General features: G+C 36.2%; 1 protein-coding gene across 3 annotated transcripts in view; it reads right to left on the bottom strand.

The window, feature by feature from the left end:
• USP37 (ubiquitin specific peptidase 37) overlaps positions 1-20,596 on the bottom strand; it is a 79,425-nt gene that overhangs the window by 23,195 nt on the left and 35,634 nt on the right. For all 3 annotated transcript variants that reach the window (XM_078071329.1, XM_078071328.1, XM_078071327.1), the window contains 8 exons: positions 19,526-19,687; positions 13,526-13,657; positions 13,248-13,371; positions 11,959-12,149; positions 6,895-7,012; positions 5,528-5,607; positions 2,504-2,668; positions 545-610 (listed from right to left, as the gene is read on the bottom strand). In XM_078071329.1, coding sequence (XP_077927455.1) covers positions 545-610; positions 2,504-2,668; positions 5,528-5,607; positions 6,895-7,012; positions 11,959-12,149; positions 13,248-13,371; positions 13,526-13,657; positions 19,526-19,687 — 1,038 coding nt within the window. The remainder of the gene's footprint in view (positions 1-544; positions 611-2,503; positions 2,669-5,527; positions 5,608-6,894; positions 7,013-11,958; positions 12,150-13,247; positions 13,372-13,525; positions 13,658-19,525; positions 19,688-20,596) is intronic.

The following is a 20,596-nucleotide window of genomic DNA, read 5'->3' on the forward strand; positions in this document are numbered from 1 at the left end:
ATTTGCTTCCCTTTATGGACAAACTTTTCCAACTTAAGTAAAAAATATAAAACATCTGTAGAATAGCTACATTTCATTGTGTGTTTGTTTTCTTGTTCCCTTTCAGAATTGCTTCAGGTCAGTGTCTAAGACAGGAAGTCCCAGACTGCCTAGCAACAGGTGAAAAGATATTTTGAGATCCCCATGTGTATCTTTGAGGAACAGTGCTTTATACCAACAGTGGTTATTTTATCCCTTCAAGCCTTAAAATCCCTTGTCATCAATTTCTATAGTTGTAGGATGAAAATATTACGTATTAACAGTTGATTTAAGAAGTTTAAAAACAAAATTTTGAGAAGATCATCTGAACGTGCTTCACTGTTAAAGATTTGTTATACCCTAGGTTATACTTCAAAGCAGATTCAAGAGAATTACAAAGTATAGTAGTACAGAGCAGTTATCATGCAAAGAAAAACAAAGAAAAGGGGAGGGGATAATCTTGGAAATCAGGGTAAGCCAAATCTTTAAAAATACAAATTTTGGGTACACAAGAAATATAACTCACTTTGAAGGTGTAGAAGGGCTGGTGATGCAGGAATTCACCATTTGAGAGGCTTTCAATGGTCTAGAACTATCAGAAAATTAGAAAATATATAATGTATATAATTACATTATTAAAAATATATATTTAACTTATAAAATGAATTATTCTATGCTATAGCTCCTTATATATCTTTCTGCAAATAATTACAATACTTCTACTAGCAATAGAGGCCAAAAGAGAAAACAAGGTACCATCTGTAGGCTCTTCCTGACCCAATGATCTAAATAAACAGCATTGGAAATGAAGTCAAAGGTAATGCATATAAAAGAACAACTTGGGAAAATTATCTTGCCTCAGTTCTTTACTTTTAAGCAATAAAATAGTAATAGCTCTCATTTATTGAGGACTTACTGGCTATCAGACACTGGAGTTAAGAGCTCATAGTGTATTACCTCATTTAATGTTCACACCATCCTATTATTTCCCCTATACACAGGTCAAAGAACTTGTCCAAAGTCTTCAAGCCATTCCACTGTGGAATCATATAGCCTGGTTTCAGGCCTGTGATCATAAATCACCTACAATGATGGCCACAAAGAGTAACAGGTCTACCAGCAGAGGGCAGTTTGCATTAAGCAAAACAACTATTCTAACGAAAGCCTGTAGGAGAAAACCCAGAAACACCTAAGACTCTGGGAAATTATCTTTATTAATAAGTAGGCCCACTGAGTCCTTTAGTGTAAACTAAAATGATGTAGTATATATTTCAATTATTAATCCAAGGGAAATACATTTTCTAAAACTGCATCAATTATTGTTAGCAAATGTTCATTTGCTTTCTGAAAGGTCTATTTATTCTACTTAGCCAAGAGACCTGGCTCTTCCAGTTACTAACTGCATGACCTTAAGAAAATCACTTACTCTCCTTGAATCTCTGTAAAACTAAAAATTTAGACAAAATCTCTAAGATCCTTTTCACTTCTGAAGTTGGAGAACTTTATGATTCTACCAAATTAGAGTTCAAGTATAAAAAAGAACTACAGTACATGGCTCCAAAGTAATGTAACAAGAGTAATGCAAGGAAGAGCAACATTCAGAGAAGTCCTAAGGTTTTCTCAGCATACATGATGAAGCAAAATCAAAAGTAAAGGTTACTTCTTTTATCATGGGAAAATTTCTAGGAGCCACGGAAGTTCTTCACTTACATCGGTGATGATACATTTATGAAGATAAAATCAATTTTGGGGGGCACTAGATAAAATTTAGTATGCTGTTTCTCAAACTTGCATATCCCAAAGAGTCAGCAAAGGCATTTAAAAAAATACTTATTCTTGGGGCGCCTGGGTGGCTCAGATGGTTAAGCGTCTGCCTTCAGCTCAGGTCATGATCCCAGGGTCCTGGGATCGAGTCCCACATTGGGCTCCCTGCTCGGCAGGAAGCCTGCTTCTCCCTCTCCCACTCCCCCTGCTTGTGTTTCTGCTCTCGCTATCTCTCTGTCAAATAAATAAATGGAATCTTTAAAAAATAAATAAATAAATAAATAAATAAAAAATAAATAAAAAAATACTTATTCTTAAGCCCTATCTCAGATCTACTAAAACAGAACTGCTAGGGAAAGAACACAGGAATTGGTATTTTTTAGCGTTCAGGTGACTCTTATGAATAAGCAAATTTGATTTATATTCCCAAAATGTATCAAACTTGTCTTCTAGTGATCTAAGAGTAAGAGCACTCTCTAAAAAGGTAACTTATTATGAAAGGCAGTTAATGTACTCAGAAAAATTTTGTTTAAGCATTTTATTTAATTATTTCCATCAGGCAGTAATTTGACACAAAATCCCAAAATAAAGCAAAATTAAAATCTTCTTGGTCTGATTTTACCTGGGAGTCATGTTATCTAGTTCAGTCATTGTTTTGGTCAGACACTAAAGCCCTTCTACTTCAAAAGGAAGGTAAAGAAATTCTCTCTCAAGGACTTACATTGCCATATGTGCACTCCAACCAAGGGTGAAGGGTGGTTTTGTATTTTCAGTGCAATGAGAAGATAGGGTCAGGTATCTTGGAATGATGACTTGCTGCCCAATCTTGTTGTTAAGTGAGAGAGTGACATTGAAGCTATATCGTTTTAAATGAAGAATGAGGATCCTGAAAAACAGGAGATGACATTACTAGTTCACACATAACAGAGCTAGCTCTCTTACTGGTGAAAAGAGATCACTGTAACTAACCACATTAGACAGCTTTTGACTTAAAGAATACTTTTGGCTAAAGATCCTTCAAAGACCATTTACCGAATACCTGCCATGTGCTAGGCATTGTGCTAGGTACTAAGAATATAAATAAAAATAAAACATGGGCCTTGGGTGGATAAATGAGGTCTGGGTAAAAGATATGTTTGCAGAAAAAAAAAAACACACACCAAATAAAACACACTTTATTTTAAAATGTTGGTATTGGGGGGTGCCTGGGTGACACAGTCGGTTGAGTGTCCAACTCTTTGTTTTGGCTCAGGTCGTGATCTCAGAGTCATGAGATTGAGCTCTGAGTCGGGTTCCATACTCAGCATGGAGTCTGCTTAGAGTTTCTCTCTCCCTCTGAGCCCCTTCCCCCCATTTTCTAAAATAAATAAATAAATCTTTAAAAAAATTTAAAAATAAATAAAATGTTGGCATTGGGTTAAATCCTTAAATTATTTACTTCAATGTTATCTAGTTTACAAAAAAATAGGTATTATATAACCATTAATGGTAATTTAATTAAAGTGTTAAATAGCCCTTATGTTTGATGGTGAACATTAATTTTTTCAAGACGATTTTTGACAAGAACTATTTTTTTTTTTTTTTAGATTTTATTTATTTACGTGACAGAGACACAGCGAGAGAGGGAACACAAGCAGGGGGAGTGGGAGAGGGAGAAGCAGGCTCTCTGCCAAGCAGGGAGCCTAATGCGGGGCTCGATCCCAGGACCCTGGGATCATGACCTGAGCCGAAGGCAGACGCTTAACGACTGAGCCACCCAGGCGCCCCAAGAACTATTTTTTTTTAAAGTAGGCTCCATGCCCAATGTGGAGCCCAACACGGGGCTTGAACTCATGACCCTGTAAATCAAGACCTGAGCTCATATCAAGAGTCAGACACTTAACTGACTAAGCCACCCAGACGCCCCTGACAAGAACTACTCTTATTTCAGTGTGTAGCACTTTCTCTGGAGAAAGCTAAGAAAGAAATAGGAAAGTTTTCTCCACTTACAAAAAGTTCTACAAAATTTACATGCCAAATCTGGTTTGTGGGTCTGAAAAGGCTTTTAACTCTGTAGAAACACTTCTTTTTAGTTACTACTGTGCTAACCTTTTCACCTCTGATACACACCATAATCTCTGCCTGATGGACTAAATATATTTCACAGCCCACAAGAACACTTTAAAATTTGAATTTCAGAACTCTTATGGGAATAAACCTCAATTCTAGGCAAAATAATGTCTGCTTTATGGAAAACTGTTTCCTTTCTTACCGTACATATCTTTATCACAGAAGCCACAAACTAAAAAAATTGTAAATTAAAGTTATTGACTTTATTTTTCTTTAAAAAGTATGCTAGAACTCATAATCTTCAAGTTCACAACTTGAGAGAACACAAGGATCCAAATGGTATGAAGAGATTAAAACTAATGTCAAATATTTTGACTAAATTTCCAAATAATCCTGCCAAAATAAAAGGTAATATGAAACAGATAGATGATAGTCAAAATCACTTATCTACGAAGATGAGGTGAACTACAACTGAACATATTTGATAAAGATACCAGGCCCTTCACAAATAAAAGTAAACTGGCTTTAATACTGAAATGTACAAAAACAGAGCAAGTCTGATAATCAGGATTTATGATACAAAGGCTTCTAAAGTTTGGAATAAATGAACCTGTAACACAAGTGACCTACCAGAAAAAAAGAGAAAACCAATGAAAAAAATTCCCCTCAGTATTTTTTTTTTTCCCACTAAAAGAACAAATAGCTAGACACTGGAAAAGGGTAACAGACATTCAGCTTGCCAGGTCAAACAAGTATTTCAAACCATACATGCTTTTCTTAGTTAATGACAGCTGGTAACAATCAATCCTTTCCCCTAAGGTTTGTCTCCTCTACCTCCTGCCTCAAAACACCAATAGGAAAGAATAAGTCTCTTGAGTAAGAAATGGCCAACATAATAATACTGCTATGATTTAGAAAGTCATTTCTTTAAAAGAAACTCATTTTCTAGAAAGGAGATAATGGAACCTACAAGAACTAGTCTCTAGGGGCTAGGTTCCAGAAACTCTACACTTACAGAAAAGTGAAGCTAATAAAAGAAAGTAAAGCACTCTGCAGGCAAAGTGCCACATAAATACTTAATAATAACAACCTTGTTTGTGGTTGAGATCTATTCTTGGGAAGAACTAAAAGCTGCACCATAATCACATCATATTTTGTCCAGCTAGTTTGGTTTTATGTATGTTTACACAGAACTAATTAAGTTAAATTCATTCCTAATTCTGAATTGTTTTGATTATAGGAAACTTACTAACTTACAAGATCCTTTGAATAAAGGAATGCAAAAAAAACCTGCAGAAAATTACTCTTGTTTTATTTTCATGCACACATGTGTATGTGTTTGTGGCAGATTTTTGCTGAAGGTTTGGGAGGAGGAGACTAGCACATAATCAAACTGCAAATTATAATTGAATGTCATACATTACCAAATTAAAAATCTCCTACCTAGTCCCTACCATTGTTCCAAAGTCTCACCAGCCACGTCCTCTTGTTGCCATCTTCCGGGGACTCTGAAGTGACTTTCCTTCTTCAGCCTTCCAAATCTTCTTCCTTTCTTATGCAAGAGCATCCTAACCTCCCATCCTCTACTCTCTCCTATCTCAGCTTTGCTTTGCCAATCCATTCTAGTGAGCCTCACTTACCCAGTAATATCTGTAAGTACTTTAAAGAAGAAAAACTGAAGAGCGATTCATTTTACCTGGGTAGCCTGTTAAATTTGTGCCTGACAAGAGCACACTTCCCACCACACTTCTCACAGGAATACTCAAGTTCTTCTGCCTGTAAAAAGACAAGAGGGAAAAATAAAGAAGCATGAAGTTGAATCAGCATTACCCCAGTAAATGCTAATACTGTTTTCTAGTCACACTAGTTCAGTGCAATGACAACTCCGAGAAGTTCAAATTTTGTGTCTAGAGTCACAAACCTTACTAAATTAAGACCTAATCCTCAAAATAGATATCTTATAATATCATGCCCTATTTCAGAATTCCTAATTTCCTTTTTTACCATGGAAACATCTCAATTTATGACAGCAACTAGACTCTACAGTAGCAGATTCTCAACCTCTTCCCCATGGATGCACAAGAACCACTGCCTAGAGTATATCCAGATTTTAACATTTGGCCATAGCAGAGATAAGATCACCTTCAGGTTAGGCGGAGTTCCTGGTCTGTTAGGTGTAACTCTACCCCTTTCTTATAATGGAACTCAATCTTCTGGTGACAGCCCACTAAGAACAACTGCTCTAAAAGGACCAAAGTTTGGGGTGGATATCATTACCTAGAGAAAACTGAAACAAGAAATCCTTAAAAAATGGGGGTAAAGATACACAGGAAAAGCTTCAAATTCTATGATAATAACAGGAATAGTAAGGAATGATAAAAAGAAAAGCAGAGTATTTATCTTTGGGTGGAGCTGAATGTTCATCATTTAAAGAACAGAATTTTGTTTTTAACCTTAAGAAGACAACCCTGCCCATTTGCTACAACAAAACAAGAACCACTGTTAAAGAGACAAAGGGTGATCCTGACAGATTTCCATCAGTTATAAGGACTGCTACACAATAGGTCCAATTATGTCCCCAAAACTTGCTGAATATCTTTAACAGTATATCACAGAAACATATTTATCTAAAGCTTTGGATAAACATGACTCTTCCCTTTTGTTTCTAACAGGTTACATACAACCTAAGGAAAAGCAGAGTATTTTTTCATTCCTCAGATCTTAGATACAAACTCATATATAGCATCTCCAATTTTTACCAACACTACCAAATTTTAGCTCATGCTTCAGGTTAATATTTGTTCACAAATAACTAAGGTTGTCTAAAACACCTGCTATTGAACTAAATGTATAATCTACTTAACCAATCAATAGTCTTCTTCTATGAGTTAACAATTAGATTTACCAAGATTTTAAAATTAAACATTACTTATAAATCTTTCTCATTTGTTTTCCCTTCATGTAATTTTGTTGAAACTCTGCCTTAAAGAAACCAATTTCAAATACAATTACCTATGATATATAAAACTTAATTATGTGAAAATACCAAAAGATATTACCTACCCTAAAGAAAAGATCAAGAGAATCTTGAATTGAACGAGGAGGGAGTGGCTTTTTCCTTCGAGGAAGGTCAATGGAGAGGTCATTAAACTGTTCTCTTTTGGGAATAATTTCTCCACATCTGTAAGAATAAAAGAAGACAAATGGAAGCATTGAGAAGTCTAACTGTGCAATACAAAATAAATACAAATACACTTCAGAAACACTGTTCCGGCCAGAACTTAGCAGGTACTGCCAGAGACTAGCCTGAGTTGATAAGCAATATACAGCATGTAAGACTTTTCTCATGAGTATTTTCACCCTCATTAAATCAATACAGGTAAAACCTCAACTGCAAGTATTTAAGTATTTAACAGAATGCTAAATTTTATTTTTTTAAAAAAGCCCCCAAAGTTAAAAACTAAAGTACAACATACACATAGAAAAGTGAACCAAAGTTGTACAGTTTCACGAATTATCAGTTAACACCACTCAAATCAAGAAATAAAACATTATAAACTCCGTAGGAGCCCTCTCACGTGCCCCTTTCCCATCACTACCCCTTTCTCCCAAAAGGTAACTATTATCCTGACTTCTAGCACAACAGGTCAGTATTGCTTATTTTTGAACCTTATATAAATGGTACCATACAGTATGTTTTTAGTCTCTTTTGTTCAACATGATTGTGAGATTCAAACATGCTTGCTGCATGTGGCTATAGCCCATCTTCATTGTTGGCTCACATTAACCTGTTTTGAGCATGCCACAATTTATCTATATTACTACTGATGGACATTTGGATTGTTTCGTTTTTGACTACATAAACAATGCTGCTTTAAAAATTCTATGTGTTCAGCAACTCTTTCTGCCCACAGGTCCTGTCCCTGTGCTTTAATAATAAAAACACCTTTTTGCACCAAAAATAAAATAAAATAAAAATGCTATGTATTCTTGGGGTGCCTGGGTGGCTCAGTTGGTTAAGCATCTGACTCTTGGTTTCAGCTCATGATCTCAGGGTCGTGAGATCCCCACATCAGGCTCCACGATCAGCACAGAGTCTGCTTGAGATTCTCTCTCTCCCTCTCCTTCTGCCCCTCCCCACGCATGCACTCTCTAAAATAAAATAATCTTTAAAAAAAAATTCTAGGTGTTTTGGTGAACGTCTGTTAGAACTGTTTTGATCACTGGATATATTTCTACAGAATTTTTAAAACTGGGCTCAGAGATCAAAACATTATTTATCTGGAATCAAATTCACTTCTTTTAAATAGTTTTAGTTGATGTTTTTCCTTCTCTCTGCACAACAGCATTTTTAGTAATATTCAATCTCCTGCCCCAGTTCTCTACTGCCACAGTTGAAGACTGGAGACCATAAAAATATATTCTTCATTCAACAAATATTTGAGTGCCTCTATCTAATAGGCAGAATTCTAAGATGACCCTTAGCCTTTGTATAATTCCATCCCCTTTAAGAGAGCTTGTGACCATGATGAGCTTTCACTCCCATGATGATGTTACAAGACAAAGGGACTGTGCAGATATGATTAATGTTACTAATCTTAATGTTGAGTTGATAAAAAAGGAGATTATCTGAATGGGTCACGACTTAATCACTTGAGCTCTTTAAATCTGGGTCTAGAGGTCTCAAACAGAGGAAGTCAGGGATTCAAAGTCAGACATGTACTACTGACCTGAACAAATCGCACTGCTGTGGACTGCCTATGGAAGCCACATAGCATGAAACAACATGCAGCCCTTAGGAAGTGAGTAGTTGCAGCTAAAAGCCAGCAAGAAAATGGCGGGACTTCAGGACTACAATCAAAAGGAACTAATTTCTGCCCACAACTTTAACGAGTGTAGAGGGGTATCCTGATGAGAACAAGCAACACGCTGATTTCAGTCTTCTGATACCATGAGCAGAGAACTTGGCCACACCCTGTCTAGACTTCTGACCTATGGAACTGAGTTAATAGCTATTGTTTTAAGCTGGCAAATTTGCGCAATTTCTTAGGCATCACTAAACACGCCTCCTATATGCGAGAAACTGTTCTAGTAGCACTGGGGTTACAGTAATGAACCAACCCAAGATAAAATACCTCCCTGCACAAAGCTATATTGGAGGAAAAAGATAATAAAAAACATATAAGTAATATGTATGGTATGTTAAAGTGATAGTGGTAAGCGCCAATGGGGAAAAAAAAATAGTGAAAGACCAGAGTAGATGGTTGGAATTTAAATAGGGTAAATGCCTAGAAAATGCCTTACTGAGCAAGTAGCTTTTACATAAAGATATGGAGGGGAATATGGGGAAAGAGAATTTGAGATAAAGGGTACAGTAGGTGAAAAAGGCCCTTAGGTACCAGGATCTGGCAATAAAAAAATAAATAAATAAAGCAAGGAAGCTAATTTGGTAGGAACAGAATGAGGAAGGGGAAAGAGGGGTAGGAGGTAAAGTCAGAGTTAGTTGGGGGAAGAGGGGCTGCTGAAGAACAGATCATACAGGATTTTGCGTATTACAGTAAGAACTTCAGCTTTTATAGGTTTTGAGGAGGGCTAACATGAACTAACTTCCACTTTAAACGGATCACTTCGGCTAATGTGTTTAAAAAAGCCTAGAGAGAGGACAGAAACACAGACCAGTTTAGAAGGTATTCCAACAATTCAGGCAAGAGATGATACTGGCTTTGATCAGATGGTGGCAAGTGGTCAGATTCTGGTTATACTCTGAAGGGATTTCCTGACATATGAGATGTAGGGATGCAAGATAAAGAGAAGAGTTAAGAAATACACTACGTTTTTGGGCTGATAAATCTAAGTATGGAACTGTTATTACTGAGATAGGGAAGACTGCAGAAGGTTTTTTTTTTGACTGCAGAAGGTTTTATGGAGAATACTAAGTACTTAGTTTTAGATAATTTAAGTTCTTTGGAGAATTCTTCGTATTTGATAATATATTACTATACTGAAATACCTTATAATGTAATTGAAAACAAGTCCATTTAAACTACAACAGTTTAAAAAAATAAGTACATTTGGCAAATTGGCCAAACTACAGTGAGATGGGACAGAATCTAAACAATGAAAATTACAATTTGAGGTGTACGTAATCTTCCTTGAGCCACAAACTATGTTGTGTTTAAGGAACTGTCTTAAAGAAACTGCTAATAAAGCAACTAAAGCAAAGCCTGTAAGGAGGTAGCTGGGCTGCTGCTGCTGTGGCCTCGCGGAGCCGTGCTGCCTCCCAGACTTGCCACACGGCCGGGCCGCTCTCAGCCCAGCCCCTGGTGTATCTAACACCCCAGGGGACACGTCACTTCAGGCATGGTGCACAAACATCAACGTCCACCCAACATCTGGGTGCTGTGCAAGTGGGGCACCTGCCTGATGCCGCGGGCACAGGACAGCAACCACTACACTTTGACTCGGCCTTCTTGCTTCTTGTGCCGCCTGTAGCCATTTCTATCAGGGGCCATTGAAATTCTCCTAGCAAAATAAATTTGGTTGGCACCCCCACAATTAAATAACAATTAAAACTTTGCTTCTCTCTCTAACTTGAACAAATCTGTTGGGAAAGTACATTAGAAGGAAAGGAAAGGATAACTGGCTACCGTATTACTAACTGCTGGTGGGCTCTCCAGCTTTTACAGGGACATGGACTGTATTTATGAGACCTGGACTTTTTCTTGTAAAAATAATTTATCTACTGGGGAAACAAAAGACTGAAGAAATGATGAAGACAAGAAATGTCACACACACCAGTGATACAAAACTATCTTTCTAGTGTCCATTTGAATGTGCAAAATTGTAGTCACAATTATTAGAATGTTACAGCTGGGAGAGACCTCATGAATAGTCTAAGAAAAGTAGAAATATGGAAGACAGAATGGATAGCTAATATATGGGTTTTGAGTATTTCTAAAGAAAATTTCAAACTATTCTGTAATATTTACAGAATTTGAGCGGAAGAAAATCCCAAATCTTTCAGATGAGAAAGCTCCATCACGTTAAAGGCAAAATTAAACAAAATACTTAGATGCAAACTTGTGAAAATATGAATTTCAAAAATAAAGAATACCACAGATTTTCAGGAAGAAAAAGATTACCCACAAAATCAGGTTTCTCTCAAATGGCACAGAATAAGAAGACACGATGGGACAGTATATGTAAGATACTAAGGGGGAAAGGCAATGTGTGATTCAATAACTCTGTATTAACTCCTGTGTGAAGGCAACACAATTCTTTCTTATACAGAAAAATTCTACTCTCTCTGAAAAAACATATTCAGAGATGTACTATCGATAACTGAAAGATTAATCAAAATAGAACCTTTTTTTTTTTTTAAGATTTTATTTATTTATTTGACAGAGACACAGTGAGAGAGGGAACACAAGCAGGGGGAGTGGGAGAGGGAGAAGCAGGCTTCCCGCGGAGCAGGGAGCCCGATGCGGGGCTTGATCCCAGGACCTTGGGATCATGACCTGAGCTGACGCAGACGCTTAATGACTGACCCACCCAGGCGCCCCTCAAAATAGAACCTTTTGATGTGAAATGCATGATATAGAAAGAAGTCTTGGTAATGAGCATGGAAATTACCTAAATGTAGAAAGTCAGCCTGAATAATCAATATAAACATGGTTAAAAAGCACTGCAAAAGTTAAAAATAATTCAAATTTTGATCCTGTAAAAAAAAAAAACACCCATTTTTAATAAAAACAATTTGGTTTAATAAAATAAGCAATAGGAGGGAGTCTTTTCAGGGAAAAAGAAAAGAACAAGTATTCCGAAAGTACTCGATATTACACATAGAGATTAAAAGAAAACCCCACAAAAACAAACTTGTAGAGCGAAATTAAATGTTTAGTCAGCACTACAGCACATGACAAAATAGTCAAGTTGTCCTTAGTTCTCACCCTACAAAGCATTTTTACAGAAGATAAAGATGCTTTGAAAAGAGATGTTTGGTAGAATCTATGCATTTATGTGTCCTTATGACACAAAGGAAGATAAGAATTAAAACCTTCTAGAAGAATTTTAATCACCTCCCATAAAGAATTAAAAGGGCAAAGAGTTTTCTTAGAGGTTACTTACGCTTTACAGATGATGGAGTGCTGAACCTCAAACTCCAAGTTAGTAATAACAGGGCAAGTGTACACCCTTGTGGCTGAAATATCTGACGAATTTTCTTCTCCGGGAACAGGTTCGGTCTTCCAAGTTTTATTTAACTTTTCCATGTCCTCTTTCAGCTGGTCTAAGCATTGACTTAAAAATTCATGAGCATCCTAAGAAGGCACAATATCTTTAATCATAAGATCAAAACCTTTCCTACCACAATGATAGCTTGCTAACATTGTGATTTATACAACTAAAGCACTCGGAGGTCAGTACCATATGTGAAAAAGGTCAGATTTACTCTAACAATTTGGGGGTACATATTTTGTGAATAAGAACAAATGACACTGCAACTGATGAATCACTAAATTCTACCTCTGAAACTAATAATGCACTATATTATTGTATAGTGTTGTATGTTATATTACACATGTAACATACAGTGCGTTATTACATACACAACACTATGTTAAAATGAATTTAAAGAAAAATTTTTAAAAAAGAACAATGACAGATTTTATATATATTTTTTATTTTTTTTATTTTAAAGATTTTTATTTATTTATTGAGAGAGATAATGATAGAGAGAGAGCATGAGAGGAGGGAGAGTCAGAGGGAGAAGCAGACTCCCCGCTGAGCAGGGAGCCCAATGTGGGACTCGATCCCGGGACTCCAGGATCATGACCTGAGCTGAAGGCAGTCGCTTAAACAACTGAGCCACCCAGGCGCCCCAGATTTTATATTTTTAACTACCAGTTGGATTAGCATGAATGAATAAATGAATCACTCCTTTAAGATAAAGTATTTTTTTTCTAAGATAGCCTTTGTAGCTAAAATAGCCCAAGTTCCTATAATGGCAAATGATATCTGTATTTTTCAAATATGATAAAATACACAGAAGAGTCATATTTATTAAACCTTACCGTAAGTCCTCAGGTTTTTCAACTTGAACATATGTACACAAATCTCATTTTATTTTATTTTTTTAAAGATTTTATTTATTTATTTGAGAGAGAGAGAATGAGAGACAGAGAGCACGAGAGGGAAGAGGGTCAGAGGGAGAAGCAGACCCCCCGCTGAGCAGGGAGCCCGATGTGGGACTCGATCCCGGGACTCCAGGATCATGACCTGAGCTGAAGGCAGTTGCTCAACTAACTGAGCCACCCAGGCACCCCACAAATCTCATTTTAAAATAGAAATTAGATAATACACTGAAATCATTTCAATTTCCCTTATCTCTAAAATGTTTAAAAACAATTAGTACTCACATTCTGCATATAACCAGAGAATCTCTCTGCCGTAGCTGAAATAGCATTTTTAACCTTCTTGAGTAAATCTTTTTTGGTCTCTGAATTACAGATATCTTTTTTAACAAGCAAGTGTGCAAAGCGTCTGTTAAAACAAGAGAAGTTTAGTGACATTTTACAAAAGTCTGGTTAGCATATTTTAAAGACTGTTAACAATGACACATAAAAGTTTAAGTGTCTAAAACTCTATTCTATAACCAATAAGGTAAAAGGTTACTTAGTAAGTATGTAACAATTACCTGATAAGTGCATTGAGTGGAATTTTCTTCCATGGGATACCTTGCTTAAGCAAGTCATTTGCAAATGATTGAAGTGAAAACAAAGACTGTAAAATAGCATTCATATAGCAGGTATTTCCCAAATTGGAGAAGCTGAAAATGAAAAAAATAGTACTTTTGAAGACAACAGTAGTTCCTGACATATGTTCATTTAAGTAGGGGGTTCTCCAGTACAGCACGCATCACAATCACGTGGAGGGCTTGTTAAAATACATATTGCTGGGCCGCAACTAGAAACTGTAGATCTAGACAGAGAGGGGGCAAAACTGTGCATTTCTAACAGGATTCCAGTTGATGCTGATGCTGTTGGTCTGGGGACCATACTTTGAGAACCACTGCATTATAAGACTGTAACAAAGAAAATTATACATTTTCAAATGAATGCTAAAAATAACTGGGGACTTATCCAAAGAGCTATTTGTTCTTATTTATAATTTTAATTTTTTCATTGAGAGATATAACTTAACTCACTTCTCTTAAGTATATGCCCAGAAGTAGAACTGCTGGGTCATAGGATGTATGTGTTTAGGTTTAGTGGGTACTGCCAAACGTTTTTCTAAAGCACATATTTTTAAAACACTTGTATTTGAAGATATTCCCAAACTCTCAAAAAAGCTGCACAAGAATATTCTTTATCCATATTTACCAATTGTTAATCTTTTGTACTATATGCTTTACCATTTAATGTACCTCTCCCTGTATTTCTCCTAAACCATGTGAGAATAAGTTACATAGATCATAACCCTTCAGCCCTAAATGCTTCAGGGTGTATTTCACAAAAACAAGAAGATTCCCGTATATAATCAAAGCAGAGTTACCAGCATTATCAAATTTAATGCTGATATGCTCTTACCTAGCATACATTGACATTTGTGAAGAATACAACCTCCCCACCCCCACCACTATTTTTTAATGGACTGTTCCTAATGTTGGGTTTGCTATTTCTTCATGATGAGATTCAGCTCAGGCTGGAAAAGCACATAGTGACACACAGTGATACTGTGTCCTTCCAAGGGTTTCACATTCAGAGGTATATGATATTCCTGTGAACACCGGTGATGTCAATTCTGAATACCCTGGAGAACTTTCACTTCAGACTACGAGAAAGTATCAGGGTCTGGAATTATCCTACTACCATAGACAATGAAAAAAACAACAGACAAAATACTGAACAACAGGCAGCTCAAGATTGTGATTCTTAAGAGAAGGGAAACAAACAGTGTGAGTGCCATCCATTATGCAGGGTTTCTGGCTGCAGGCAATTTGTGAACTGCAATCCAGGGAGGGGTACCCAAACAGAGCCCAGAAATCATGCTGAATTGAGCTGAAAGAAACTGGAGTTTGATAGGCTGAGGCTGCTAAGATTTCTGGGACAGAGTACCTGAGAGGAGGGAGCTGTGCAAAGGAAGAACTCCAGAAATATGCACAGTCTGTTGGGTATTTGGCTGAATACCAACCTGTGCATGCTTAGGGTAAAACCCCAAGACACCAGGCAAGAACTTCAAGGAAATGAATGATTACTGGGGAGCTATTAACAGAATAATTCCCAGAGCTCATGCAGGACCCAAAATTGTTTGAGTTCCCACCATAGTGGAGAGACCTAGGTGAACTCATAGGATATTACTAGAAATCCCCGAAGAGCCGTGCTTTAGAAAAGGAATTAAATTAGCCTTAGAATAAAGTCCACTCTAGATTTGACACCAAAGAGCTTAATAAACACAAGTCTCAGAATAATCAAACCCAATTGCAGATATTAAAACAGCTATTATAAATATGCCTCATGTGATCACAGGTGCAAAGAAAACCATAAACCTAAGAGGAAAGAAACAGAAGATATAAAAGACCCCCAAATTAATTTGAGATGGAAAACACAATAGATGAAAATACTATTGAATGAGATTACCAGATTAGACACTGAAGAAAATACCAGTGAACTTGAAGACACAGCAACTTAAAATATAAAAAGTGAAGTATCTATACATTTTATGTAATACATAAAATTTTAGATTTAAATATTGTGTATTATATTCTAATTTAAATAAAACATAAAATATTAAATATAACATTACATTTTACATATTCCATTTTATATATTTGAAATAGTTTATGTATACATAAAATCAAACATGTATATTTTACTTCTTTTTTCGTAAAAAACAAAAGATAGGAATGCTATACAGTGTATACTCTTCAGTGACTTTTTTTAACTTAACACATACTTTGTTATTTTCAGGTTTCTTTTTTAAAATTATAGCCACCTTTGTGGGTGTAAAAAATGGTATCTCATTTTGGCTTTGAGTTCACATACCTTTCAACTTTTTACACTTTCTTTTTCAGAGCTGCACAACTCTTCTTTCTAGAAACCTGCCCATTTCATCTAGTTATCTAATTTGGTGGTGAAATCACAGTATTGTCTTAAAATCTTTTTTATTTTGGTAAGGTTGGTAGTAATACACTCACTTGTGTTTCTGATTTTAGTTATGTGAGTCTTCTCTTTTTATCAGTTTAGATAAGAGGTTTGTTGATTTTGTTGATCTTTTCAAAGAATCAACTTTTGGTTTTGTTGATTTTGTATTTCTCTTGAATTTCTAGTCTCTATTTTATTTATCTCTCATCTTCCTTCTGCTAGCTTTTGGGTTTAGTTTGCTCTTCTTGTTCTAGTTCCTTAAGGTGTAAAGTCAGGTTATTGATTTGAGGTCATTTTTAAAAAAATCATGATAAAATACACATTAAAGTTTACCATTTAACCATTTTTATAAAGATTTTTTTTAAGCAAACTCTATGCCGAACGTAGGGCTCAAACTCACAACCCAGAGATCACGAGTTGCATGCATGCCCTACCGAATGAGCCACCCAGGAGCTCCACTATTTAACCATTTTAAGGTGCACAGTTTCAGACGCATTAAGTACATTCACAGTGTTGTACAACTATCACCACTATCAATCTCCAGAATTTTTTCATTTTCTGGAACTGAAACTCTGTACCCATTTAACAATAATTCCCTATTGCCCTCTCCTTGGCAATCACCATTCTTTCTGACTCTATGAAATCTGACTATTCTAGGTAATTCATATAAGTGAAATCATACAGTGTTTGTCCTCTGGTGACCAGCTTATTTCACTTAGCATGTCTTCAAGGTTCATCCACATTGTAGCATGTGTCAGAATTTCTTTCCTATTTAAAGCTAGGGCGCCTGGGTGGCTCAGATGGTTAAGCGACTGCCTTCGGCTCAGGTCATGATCCTGGAGTCCCTGGATCGAATCCCGCATCGGGCTCCCTGCTCAGCAAGGAGCCTGCTTCTCCCTCTGACCCTCCCCCCTCTCATGTGCTCTCTCTCTCTCATTCTCTCTGTCTCAAATAAATAAATAAAATCTTTAAAAAAAAAAAAAAAAAGCTAAACAGTATTCCATTACATGTCTAAAACACATTTGGTTTATCTACCATTGGACACATGGGTTGCTTTCACCTTTAGGTGAAACATGGGTGTATAAATATCTGTTCAAGTCACTGCTCTCAATTCTTTTGGATATATACCCAGAAACAGACTTGCTGGATCTTATGGTAATTCTACTTTTAATTCTTTGAGGAACTGCTATACTATTTTCCATAGCAGCTGCACCATTTTACATTCCCACCAGCAAAGTTCAAGGGTTCCAACTTCTTCAGAGCCTCACCAACATTTCTTTTTTAATGTAGATGTTTCCTGCTATAGATTTCCCTCTGAGCACTGCTTTTGCTGCATCCCTCAATTCTGGTAGGCCGCTAAAGCTTTCATTCATCTCTAAGTATTTTTAAATTTCCCTTGTGATTTCTTCTTTGACATTACTGGTTAAGAGTGTGTATTTAATTTCTACATATTTCCATTTTTCCATCTATAACTGATTTCCAGCTTCATTTTATTGTGGTTCAAGAAGATACTTTAGATGATTTCAAACCTTTAAAATTAAGACTTATTTTGTGGCCTAACATATGGTCTCTCCTGGAGAATGTTTCATGTGCATTTGAGAAGAATGTGTATTATGTTGTTATTGGGTGGAGTGTTCTATATACATCCGTAAGATCTAGGCAGTTTATAGTATTGGTCAAATCCTATATTTTCTTACTGTTTTTCTGTCTATATATTCTATCCATTATTGAAAGTGGAGTACTGATGATCTTCAGCTATTATTTTACAACTGTTTTTCTCCCTGCAGTTTATTTAAACATTTTGTCTATTGGGGCGCCTGGATGGCTCAGTTGGTTAAGCATTTGACTCTTGATTTCTGCTCAGGTGATCTCAGGGTCGTGAGATCGAGCCTTTTATCAGGCTTCATGCTGGGCATGCAGCCTGCTTATGATTCTCTGCCTCTCCCCGCTGCTTGCACATGCACACACTTAGGCTCTCTTAAAAAAAAAAAAAAAAAAAAAAAAAAAAAAAAAGCTCAGTGAAAAGGAACAGGTAAACAGAGAAGAAAGTAAAATACCTTCACTGTATATTTTATGTTATTATCTGCTAAGACATGAAACATATATATTACAATGGATAAGCCAAATTGGGAGATGCCACTCATTGAAGTAAAAAGATAACCTTAAGCTGGTACAAAAACAGTAATCTGAATGACACTGAAAACAAGCTGGCAGTTTGAGGACAGCAATTTGGTAATAGTAATAAAACATTTCAAAGTGCCTTCCTTTAATCTTAATGAAAATACACTTCCAATAATTTATCCTATAGAAAACTTCCAATAAATTTTAAAAAGATATGTATATGAGAATGTTCATTCTAGCCTGGATTGTAATGGGAAAAAAGGGAAATCTAAATGCATACTAACGTGGCTGAAGGTTATGTATTAATATATGAGGAAGCCCATGATCAATGTGGAGTGAAAAAATCAGGGAACAGAGAACAGAGCACAGTGGTTAAGAATGCAAGTGGAGGGGAGCCTGGGTGGCTCAGTCGGTTGAGCATTTGGCTCTTGATTTCGGCTCAGGTCATGATCTCAGGGTCATGAGATTGAGCCCTGCATCAGGCTCTGTGCTCGGCGTGGAATCAGTTGGAGATTCACTCTCTCCCCCTCTCTCCCTTTCCCTCTGCTCCTCTCCCTGCTCATGCATGCCCACTCTCCCTCTCTAAAAATAAATAAAATCGGACACCTGGGTGGCTCAGTCAGTTAAGCGTCTGCCTTCAGCTCAGGTCATGATCCCAGCGTCCTGGGATCGAGTCCCACATCGGGCTCCTTGCTGAGCAAGGAGCCTGCTTCTCCCTCTGCCTGCCTCTGTCTCTCTCTCTCTCTCTGATAAATAAAATCTTAAAAAATATATATAAAAAATAAATAAATAAAAATAAATAAAAATAAAATCTTAAAAAAAAAAGAATGCAAGTGAAGTCCAACTGACTAGATTTACTACTGCTGTACCACTTACTATATCACCTTGAGAAAGTTAATTAACTTCTTTAAGCCTTGGTTACTTCATTTGTAAAAGCAGATTTTTGATACATCTAGCTCACAGAGGGGCTGTGAGGATTTAAAGAAAAAAATCTATTTAAGCACGTAGCACACAGTATTTGGCATATAACAAAGACTTCAGGTAAGACTGCTACTATTATTATTACAGTTATTATACTATGATCTCTTTTTTATGTGTTTAATAAAAATATAAGCATGAAGGGGATGGGGAGGATATACATAAAACAATGTTAAAGTATCTCAGCAGTAATGATGAAGTATGTCTGATTGGAGAATACACATTTTCTACTTTATGATTATGTTATATACACATATTTTTTTCAAAGTTCAAAAACTGGAGACTGGATAATGGAGTTACCATTATTTATGGATGTGATAAATCTTTAATAAGTGAGTACATATTTGAGAACTATAATTAATATGACTCCTTTCATCATTTTTTTGACATCAAGCAAAATATGCTTCAGTTAATGACTTTATAAAAAGAAAGTAAACTATAAAGAATTTACCTACCCCTGAAGTTGCTGCTGTTGGTGAGAGGAAAGGGGCACTCTTGGTTTGTTCCAGCCAGTGTAATCTTGGTTACACCTCAGTTTTTTAACAGAAAGAGGAGCTGGTTGAGGAAGAAATCCCAAACTTCTTTTGGCAGAGGGAGTTTGGCTTGAAACATTGGTCCTATAAAACAGAATAGATAGTGCATAAGCAAAACAATTTTGCATGCTATTTTTTCCCCTAGCAGATTCAGAGAAGTCAATGTCTGAAAAAAAAAAAAAATCCTAAACTTGAGGAAATATCAATAATAATGATCACCTGGGGAAAAATTCCCCAAATGTAAATTAGCAAGTCTGTCAATAGACAGCTGAAGAGGCATATGATACTATACCTACTTAACCTATAATTACTAATGACTTGAGAAAAACTATAATATAGTTTTACTTTGCTATTTACTTTTATTCACTTAATGGATATGATACATCAGTTAACATTTAGGCAGTTAACTTTTCCCACTATTACAAATAATGACACAAAAAATATTCTTTTATATAATCTCCTGGAGAACTTCCTTTAGTTTATATGCTTAGAAGTGAAAATGTTAGGAATAAGCATTTTTAATTTTTAATTTTCTGAGACCTTGTAATTTGTTTTTCAAGAAGACTGTACCAATTCCTATTTCCACTAACAGTGAATTTCCATTTCTTCACATGGTCTCCATTACATTAATAAGGGAAACTGATCTCACTGTTGTTCTATTTTGCATCTTCCTGATTACTACTGAAGTTGAACATATTTTTATAATTGTTTGCTCTTCTCTGAACTGCTTTTGTGTACCCTTAGTTTTATACTGGGTTCTTAATGATTTGCAGTTTTTCCTATATTTCACGTTCTAATCCTTTGTCTATTATATGCTCTAAGTTTTTTCTTTTTTAATTTAAAGATTTTATTTATTTGACAGAGAGAAAGAGAACACAAGCAGGGGGAGTGGGAGGCAGAAGGAGAGGGAGAAGCAGGCTCCCTTGCCGAGCAGGGAGCCCAACTCAGGGCTTGAGCCCAGGACCCCAGGATCATGACCTGAGCCAAAGGCAG

Source organism: Halichoerus grypus, chromosome 4, assembly GCF_964656455.1.
Source record: "Halichoerus grypus chromosome 4, mHalGry1.hap1.1, whole genome shotgun sequence".
NCBI lineage: Eukaryota > Metazoa > Chordata > Mammalia > Carnivora > Phocidae > Halichoerus > Halichoerus grypus.